Below are 10,591 nucleotides of genomic sequence, written 5' to 3' on the forward strand. Positions count from 1 at the left end.
ACACCGCTGTGATCTGTTTTACCTGCCAGATATTTCTAACTGGCAGAATTGTGTCTGTTAGAAATTATGTTAAAACAAAGTGCACCTCTTTTCAATTACATGAGTGTCATTTGTATGCGAGTATGTCAGAAGACATGTCCGTTCACATTTGTGTCACTGCATAGAATATGTCACCTGCTGCTATACAATTATAGTTCAATATGTCCAAGCAATTCAGAGAATGTCTTCAGATGTGCACTATATATTAAGCATGTTCCTAGCAGAATCACCAATTTGCTCAGCAAACCCTGGCAGAAATCTCATTAGTATAGCATGCTCCTGAAATGTGTACAGCATGTTTTCACGTCCTTAACAAAAAATCCATGTGCTCAGCATACCCTCTAGAACAATATTTTAAACACTTATCAAGTGCCTGGCAAATAATCCCCTCGCACAATGCTCTATGTGCCTGTGTTTCTGACAAAGTGCTCCATGCCCAAGGATTGCTCCTATCAAACTCTGGTAGAACCCTGGTTAAGAAACTTTGGCTTATACTATCTATTGTCTACCATGTCCATATCTAATATATACCATTTCCATGGCAGAATGTCTTAAGAGATCAGCGTTTAGCAGTGTTTCATATAATCTCATGTCATAGCTAGATCTTTGGCAGGGTGTCTAATTCTCTAACAGAAAATATACGAATGAGTATATAGCTAGTGCATATTTTAAAGTTGTCATCCTTTTTACATCAACCTAATGAGACATTAACCTGGAAGACAGATTTCCTTTTATGAAATTTATATTAATGTTTCACCTGCAGCAAACATCTACATTTTATTGCAGGACACAACAGAAAACTAGCCTAGTGTAAAACAAAATACCTAGGGCAACAAAAGAACTGATGTGTAAGTACCATGTGGTGCCTACAAGTATCTGTATGTTTAAATGAATTATCAAGCCTCAACATCTTAAAACTGAGATGAAATTCTGCCCTACTGGGCCTATGACCATCCCCTGACATTCAGCTATCACATATAAAGGTCTGACAACAAAAGTTTTATTAGCCCGACACATATATATTTAAATTTTTTTGTAAAGCGGTGCAACTTTATGACCAGCCAACAGTACCCTGGTATTTGTAAGTACAGCATAAAAAACCCTTTTATGCCCATCCCTTTTATCATGTACTCCTCCTCTTCTTTTTCTTCCATACTTTGTTCTCCTATTCCTTCTGGTCATTCTAGATTCTATATTATTATAAACTGGTAGAGCCTAGAAAGGGTTTCTATATTTGCTCCTACTGAGAGTTACTCTTTAGACAATACTACGAGGGACAGTGACAGTAAGAATATCTGTTGCAATTCAAATATTAGGTTTGAATAATATATCTAAAGTAAACATATTCTATGTTTGCACTGTTATCATGTGATCAGGCAGGGACTACTTGTATTTTACTTTTGTTATTTGTTCTGCCTCATTGAGTTCTACCAATAAAGTTTGAAATGAAAAAACTAATGTGACAATTAGCAGAGAGTATTGTGCTGCTGCTGATTTAGCCCAAGTTAGCATAAACTGAGGGGAATGATATATAATTCTTTATTTAAAAAGAGAAAAAAAACAAACAGAATAGCTTTTTGAGTCGAACCTGAAAATGACACTTTTGAAAATATCTAATCTTCTGTATTTTTTAATATATATGTATCATAATCCACTCAAACTATTTTGTTAATATATTTGCTATAGGTAAAACTCAAGGTTCTGTCTCATTTTATTCCTAAAATAATCATATTACTACATTTTTCTTAGTTTTATGCAATATTAAGTAATCAGTAGAAGCCTTTATTGAAAGTTTGCTTTGCCCCCCCCCCCCCCGATGTAATTTTATTTGTTTATTCTAAATAAACGTCCTGAACTAGGATACAAAAAGGAAGACTGAAACCAGTGCCCTAAGTACTAGTTCGACATTATTCAAAAATTGAGCAAAGGCAAAAACGTAGTAAACAATAAATTTGACCATAAATAGATAGTATTTTATGTACTCAGTTCTTTATGTATTTTATTAAATATGCCCACCTGTGGGAGTTACAGTACAATCAATATTGATAAAGAAATAATATTTTTTGATATGTGTTGCAGTACTACACATACCTGTTGATTCACTGGAAAGTTCCTGTTAATTTTCTTAATCTGTGGAAACAAGATATAAACCTTAATATTAGGATGGAAAAAAACGTAATCATTTATGTATTACTACTCAAGGCCAAACTGCCTTTAACTTGGTATACGGCTTATGACAACTAGATCAGACGTGTATCCAACCTTGTTAGTGTATTAACCACCATAATAATGTTAAATGACAGTAATTTGATTCACTAAAACCCCTAATTAGTTATACTGAGTACATACAGACAGAACATAAGTGGCAGGTGGGCTCCAAAGTACAGAGAACTGCTCAGTGTGATGGCTCCATTTATTTCCCCACAACACTGCCATAAACTCAATACTCATTCATGTCCATGTGAAAAAGAAAATGTAATATATGAGTTCCTATTTCTGAGATTGATCATTAAGTTATTGTAAATAGTTTCAGATTTTATTTTTTTACTGAATTTATCACAGGAGGCACCTAGACTATCTATAATAACTATCTATATTATCTATATCTATAATATCAGTCTACAGACTGCCAGCATACATGAAACAGCTCATAGCTGCACTAATTTATATTTTGTCCGTCTTGGTGTATAAGGCCTTCTCTAAAAAGAAGTTCTAAGTGCACTTGTGTTACATTCCAAAGAAGTGCTATTCAGCAGAAATGGTGAATTTTATTCACTGTAAGCGCTGTGTGTACATTCATTGTTATAGGAAACATATAACATATATCATTGTCATCTGTGTGGTGGTTACTTTCAATGCTTATCAATCAGGGCCTGCAAGCTTCTTTCCATGTGTAATGAATAAAGGTCAAGCTCCTGGTTTCACTTTATTCTCCATTTAAACACCTAAAAGTCCTACCCAAGCACATAAACCACACATATCTTTCTATAGCTTTATCGACCAGAAAATAATCTTTTGTGTGTCAGGATTTAAAGCACATTTAATTATCATTTCATTTTACTTTGTACCCCTGATTTGTGCTTGGAAATGTCTTAATAAAAAAAGTCAAAATGCTCCCTACTGCACTAATCTAATGCTCTATGCATGGATGGCTGAGTAAAGCTACATACACATAGCACTGTTCATTTATATAGGGAAGGAAAGAGTAGAGGAAGAGTGGGTGAGAGGAGGCTAAATAATTTCAGGGGACTTTGTATTTAGACATCAGTGGATCCTGCAATGGTGTTAATTTAAAAATGACAACAAAAAAACAATTATTTTCCCTTTGTATATCGTTTTTTTTTTTAGGGATTAATTAACTATTTTTAATCCTTTGCTGTGCTAATTCCCCAGAGTAAGGCGGCAGATATCTGGGGCACATTTGGCCTTCCAGATTCCAAATAGGTTTCCCACCCACAAAACCCCACAACACAGGGGTTACATTGTGGAATGGGACCCTCGCACCCCCCCCCCCCCCAAACAATGACCCTTGTCACTATTGGGAGTAAGGATGAGCCTGTTTTATGCCAAAAGGGAATAGCCCCAAACATGAGGGACAGACACTTTCTGATCTGCTCTTGTCTCTGAAAAGACATGGGAGAAGAAATGTGAACAGGAAGGAAAACAAAGGGAACGGGGTAGAGCACAGAGATGACAGGGTAGGAAAAGTTTGGAGACCAAAGACACAAGGGTGGACTAGAATGACACACATGAGAGCAAGGTTGAAAAAAAAAAGACAGGAAAGAAGAAGGGTAGAAGGGAAACTTAGGAAAAGAAGGATAGAAAAATACATGGAAAGAAAGGTAGATTTGAGAGAGCCATGGAGTAAAATTAGCGAAAAAGTAGAGACAGTACAAGAGGAATGGGGATATTCCAAAAAACAATGTTAGATAAAAGAGCAGGTCAGCCAGGTGCAAGTGCAAGCATGGACTAGCCAAACTCTTCACTGGGCTGGGCTTGCTTGCTGTTTAGCCTAAACCCAACCCAAGTGCAGCACCTGGCTCCCTTGCTAGTTTAGGCCAGACCCTCCACTTGCACATGAAAAGCATGTATAAGAGAAAGGTCAGGTCTCGCCACAAAAATGTCCAATTGAAGGATCTGGTGTTGCCAGAAATAGGTCCAGGTGCAAGCAGAGAGTGTGGCCTAGCCTAAAAGAGACTCAGGTGCAAGTGGAGTATCTCACGAGCTAGGAAAATGCATGTGGAGCCTGACCCTTAGTTTCCACCTGGCTGCCTTTTGGCTAGCCCAGACCCTCCACTTGCACATGGCTCCCCTCAACATAACTTTTGCACTGCTGGGAATGTTAGACTTTGGGTAGATGGGCCCAAGAAGTTTATCTAGTATGGAGCCCATAAACTTATAATATGATCCAACTACACTGGCTCAATGGTTGTTTCCAGTCCATACCTTACAAAGCCGTAAAGTGAGAATCTGCATAACATTCTGAAACCTGTAACATCATCACATGTGGGACCCTGCATTCTAATTGGACAAAATTTGGGGCTTTACCATCAACTAGTCAATAATTTGCATGCATCTTTGTGATGTTTCTTGAACCAAAATAATGTTTTATTGTACACTGAATTTGCTTTATACAGACTGCACGGCATACTGCCCTCATAGATATTGTTAGCTAAGATATTAAAATCACAGTGAAACTTAAGTTTGTCAAGATCGTGTTTTGGATTTTAATGAATTTTGTGATTAACAAGGAGTGTGCATGCTTCTTTTAAATCTGCCAGTGATGCAGAGAAAACACATGGCTTATTAAAAATTTATTTAGAAGCCTGGGAGAAATAAGCACACATTACTTCAGCGCACATACTACAGTATATATGAAATATTAGTGCTTTTAATGCACATTTTATCTTCATGCTGGTGATGACTAATCCAGATGCAGTTCAATATGTTTATTATTTTGTGCTTTACCAACAAGTTTATGTTTTTCCATGAAACAATTATGATCTAACAAATGAACTTCAGCCAAACTGCAAAATGCACTACATATATGAATATTTATATATATATATATATACACACACGCACATGCTCACCACCCACTTTATTATGCACACCTGTTTAACTCCTTGTTAACTCCAATATTTACTTAGCCAATCACATGGCAGCACTGTAGGCTTTGCTGTCAAGATGATTTGTGATGAAGAGGGATAAACGGTGATTTAAATGATTATGAATGTGGTATGGTCACCAGGTGGGCTGGTCTGGGTATTTCAGAAACTGCTTATCTGCCAGCATTTTCACACACTACCATCTCTAGGGTTTACAGAGAATGGTCTGAGAAAGAAAAAAATATCCAATGAGCTGCAACTCTCCTGGGTGAAATTGTCTTGTTGATGCCAGCGGTCAGAAGAAAATGGCAAAACTGGTTTGAGTTTAAAGAAAGATAACAGTAACTCAAATAACTATTCATTACAACTGAGGTACGCAGAAGAGCAGCAAGAGACCGCAAGAGGTGCCACTTCTGTCAGCTAAGGACATGCACCAGAGGCTACAGTTTACACCGGCTCACCAAAATTGGAAAGGAGAGAATTTCTAATGCAACATTTGGATAGTCGAGTTAGAATTTAGCGTTCAACATCATGAGCGAATGGATCCATTCTGTCTTGTATAAATGGTTCAGGCTAATAATGGTAGAGGTATAAAGCTACAGGAGATTTTTTCTTATCTTTGGGTCCCTTACTACCAACTGAGTACTACCAACCTTTGGGATATGCAACTGACAAATCTGCAGGAACTGCCTGACACTATCATGTCAAAATGCACCAAACCCTCAGAGAAATGTGTTCCAACACGTTGTTAAATCTATGTCACTAAGACTCATGGCAATTCTGAAAGCAAAATGGGGTTCAACTCAATACTAGCATGGTGTACCTAACAAAGTGGCCTGTAAGTTCACATTGCATGGCCAGGTAGATGGCACCATCTGCTTTTCTACAGAAAAATGAATCTGGAGGCAGAAATAGAACTGCAACCTGCACCACACAGTGAAATTCCAAGGTCCCAAATCACATATTCTTGTTCCTGTACCAATACCAATGGTGGGCCAACAATCAGAACACCTGATCATTTGTTTCAGTTATTAAATACTTTATAAGAATGACAGTTCTGGAACTTACACTTTTATCAACAAGTCAGTACTGAAAGCCTCTATATTTCTGCATAACTAAATCAGCTAATGGACATAAGGACCTATAGCCCGTATGTGAATTTTCACAGATGTCAGTAATACCACCTCTGTGCTAAGTGGATAAAAAAACTCCTACTCTTAGTGGGAAAAAAAATCAAAATTCCTGGATCTCATAGTGAGAATAAAATGAGTCCAATTATCTTGGAGCCTTATTCATTTACCAATATGATTCTCCCACAACTTGATCACTTTTTAAGTGTGCAGACCCATCTATGAATTGTAAGTCCGAATATATGCATTGGATTAGCATTATCAACCATTATAACTTTAACATTCTTAGTATTATAACATATTATATTAATATGTCTAGTACTAATGGGTTGAAATTCCTATAGGTCTTTGAGCCCTCTCTAAACGCTACCACAACTCCTTATCCTTTTAGGACTACTACCTGTCAACAAACACCCTTGGCGATGCCCTTGATATTTACTGGCACTTATTGGGTATGTACACATTGTATTATCTCCTTTTATTATAACAGTATTTGACCTCATAAAGGCTTTTTACTTTACTCCTACCAGCCATACACTTTCACTGGGACCCCTTCTATGCAGATCCCTAAAACAAGGGTAATATCCTTGTCTACTTATGCACTAGCAACTCAACAGTAAGTAGCCACATTGGCATCCTATTTCCTACCACCTACTATTTACATATATAGATTGAACTACATATACACAAATACTCTATACTATGAATACTGTAAGTTTTGTCAACTATTAATTGAGAGATGTTAATTTAAGGCTGCTAGGCCCAACTACTAATATCTCATTTGTTATATCATGTTTTTTTTAATAATATACATCATATGTATGATTGCTATTTTGATTATGCTTATATATATTCTTTCTGTTTATCACTTTATCCAGTTTTGCTGTATTTTATCACTGCTCATCCCCCTATACTACATTTAGTTCGTACAGTTCCTAAGCTCAAGCTCCCCTGAGGAAGCCTAGGAAGGTGAAACGCGTCAAGCCGCATAAGACAAACACGGTTAATAGCTAGAGCAACCCTGTCTAGGAAATATACTCCAGTCGGTTGATGTATAAACCAAACTGGATATATGCTACTATAATGTATGTGAAATTATTATGTATGAAACTGGATTTATATCAATACATAAATTATAACTTTACCAAAAAATCTGTGAGCTTAAACCTCTTTCTTTCATCTTGTTCTTTATATTTTGAACAATTTAAGAGGTAGCTCAACATTAACTCTGGAGGGTCAGTAACTCTTTTCATTTTAATTATTTATTTAAATATATGTAAACCCTAAAAATGAACTACTTTTTTTGCTTCTTTGATAAGTAAAAGATGAACTCTAAGTAAAACAAATAACCCCTGCAGTATTATGCCCATAATCCAGAGCATTGAGCAGTGCAGGAAAGTGCCGTTTGCTGTGAAAGAATATAATGTGGTAATTTTTACTGCAATGTATCTACCCCTAGACAAAACTTAGCAGCACATTGGGCTAAATCTTTAGGTGTAAAGTGATAGCTCGTCAGCATTGTATAGGGGTTTCAGCCACATTTATATAAATCCTGCTCCATTGTGAAGAATTATTTCAACTCCATGGAATATAAGAGCGCACACAAAAAAAATGCTTGCAATCGGTTGCCTTATCTTTAAACTGCTCTCCACTCTATATTTTTATACAGTAGAATTATTATATATTGAATTATCTTACCCTTTATTTGCTTTCAGACATTCCTAGTCATTTTGTAGATCAGTATCTGAGTCTGCTATAAAATCTTTGAATTTTTACTTCTACTACTATGAAGAAAAGATGATCTTGATAAAGTGCGTCTTAAAATATGAATTGTTGAAATAAAAGGTTATCAGTAAAACCCATGCTACTCATATGTTCAGCAAATCATTTCTGTAATATATTTAGCTTGCTTGGTTTACTATAGCTTCCACATCATAGAATTGTAGGAAACGTGCTTGCTAAGAACAACATTAGGTTTCATAATATGCACTGCTGTGCACTAAAAAATGTGCTTTTTTTAAAAATAAAACCTATGGCCCTTGTGCTTCCACGCTGGCACATTCAGCAAAATATTTTGGCATATTATCCTTATTTGTTCCTAATATCCTTATTGTTACAGTACATAATCATGCCTCTAAGATAAAATAAATAATAAAAAACAAAATAATAAAAGTAAAATGTTCTATCTGTGGGAATTTAAAGGTGGGTTTCAAACACGGACACCAGCGGTGGGTCCTGGATGGTAAATATATTTCCCCCTTTTTTAGGTCATGAGCCCCCTGAAAAGAGGTGGGGTACGACCAAAATAAGGAAAATTAGACTATCAGACTAATAATAATGAAGACTGTAATAATGAAGATGTCCAAATAGCTTCTTCCGCTGTCAGAACTGACTTTTGTCTTAATGGACTAGGTGCAAGTAAACCATGATGTGAGCTCCATCCATGTAGATAGATCTCTGTGATAGGGATCATCAAAAGTAGACATGTTTTAAGTCCATCTTGTGTGACAACCATGGCTTCCTCCAAAAATACAGTATATGAGTAAGTGTAACTACTCAGAAAAAAAAGTGCTATTTGCAGGATTACGAGTTAAAAAAGACAAAGAAAGAAAAGGATGGAACTCAAGAAAACGCATGTAGACACTTTATAGAAGGACAGGTAAACTACATAGTATTAGAGTATGGTTTTGGGGTTTGTGTTTGAATTCAACACAGACCCGATATTATGTTACATGCTGAATGCCAAAAAGTAATGATTTCTATTGTATGTATAGGGTATGCATTAAAGCCTAATGACTGGAACCTTGTAATAAGGATAATATCTCAGTTCAGAAATCATTCATGAAGGCATTCAGGTAATTACAGAGATCACAAACCTTTCCTTGCGACAAAAACAATAATCTAACCTTCATGCAGGCATTCAAATGACTGCTTAAAAAACTAAACTGAAAAAATTTTAACTATTGTTAATAATTTTAATAGAACAACTGTGTTTTTGACATTGGTAATCCATTAGTTTATTGTTGCATACATTATTGCACAACATCGATCCATTACAATGGAAAATGTTTTGCTAATAGCAATGATTTATTTTACTAATCATTAGTATTCTGCATTCAGAATTCTTGGTCCATAAGAACTAAATAACAAATCCATATAACAATGCCCCCGAATCTTGATACCAGAAATACAAATGAAAACCCCAGGCAGAAGTTCACCTTTCATGAATGTTTTATAGATGATTTAGTTATAGTGTTATGTTCATTGCCCTGAAATGCCCTGAGCTTTCCATATTTGAGGATAAAACAAGGTAGTATCTCAAAGGCATTGGAACTAAGGGATAACAGGCAAAAGTCTTTAAATGAGTGAAAATACGATTTTTACTTACATTGTGCTTTGTAAGATTTGAAATATTAGTTGATATAGATTGTAACCACTCAATGCACTCATCAGCAGATAAACACTGAATTATTCCACTGCAAACACCATCTACTGCAGTAATCTGAAATGCATTCTGCCTGTAAATACAGAAATGAGATAAAATACATTCTGTCAGGAGAAAAAAACAGTAACAGCAACACAAATATACAAATTATGAAAATGAATTATTGCTTAAAAATCATGCACATTTAAAATAAAACAGCAAAAATGATTGTTCTGTATAGTGTATACATTTTTCTTTTGTACTATACAACAAATATAAATATTGTATCAATGGCTAGTACATATGCATTTTGGGGTTAATTTAAGCAAAAAAAAAAACTGCAGAACCAGGGGAAAAATATGGAATAGAGCTCATAGGCCCAAATTCATCAAGCAGAATCGGACGCTCGCGCATTCGTATTCGCGATCCGAAATCGTACGCCGTCGCGCAATTCAGCAACTGAATAAGCTCGCGGCCGGAGCCCCGCATCTCCGGCAGCTTTACACTGGCGAGCTTGCATTAGTCACAAGTCATTTTTTCTAATGGCACACATATTACCCTTAGCCCTAAAAAAAAATGTTTGCGCTGTTTAAATGTTTTAAACATTTATGTGCGCTAAGAAAACAGCATATTTTTAAATCACTTATTTTTTTCCCGTTAGTCAAGAGTTAACCGAGTTCAACTCCTCTACATAGGCGCCTATATAAAAAGCTTCCAATGCCTTATCGAAGAAGCCGCTCGCGGGTAAATCCCGCGGCTATCTTGCGAATGACCGCGCGCGAAGCCATCGGACTAGATTTTCTCACAGAGAAGCCATCGGACTAGATTTTCTCACAAAAGTCACAAGCACACACCCTTCTTTTGTTTGCTTCTTATGTATATATATATAT

The 10,591-nt window shown here is 36.1% G+C and overlaps 1 protein-coding gene across 5 annotated transcripts in view; it reads right to left on the reverse strand.

Annotated features, from left to right (window-relative positions):
- The window catches only part of SNTG1 (syntrophin gamma 1), a 279,759-nt gene that overhangs the window by 20,009 nt on the left and 249,159 nt on the right, over nt 1-10,591 (reverse strand). For all 5 annotated transcript variants that reach the window (XM_072411228.1, XM_072411230.1, XM_072411226.1 and 2 more), the window contains 2 exons: nt 9,666-9,795; nt 2,131-2,169 (listed from right to left, as the gene is read on the reverse strand). In XM_072411228.1, coding sequence (XP_072267329.1) covers nt 2,131-2,169; nt 9,666-9,795 — 169 coding nt within the window. The remainder of the gene's footprint in view (nt 1-2,130; nt 2,170-9,665; nt 9,796-10,591) is intronic.

The sequence above is a fragment of the Pyxicephalus adspersus genome, chromosome 5 (assembly GCF_032062135.1).
Source record: "Pyxicephalus adspersus chromosome 5, UCB_Pads_2.0, whole genome shotgun sequence".
Lineage (NCBI taxonomy): Eukaryota > Metazoa > Chordata > Amphibia > Anura > Pyxicephalidae > Pyxicephalus > Pyxicephalus adspersus.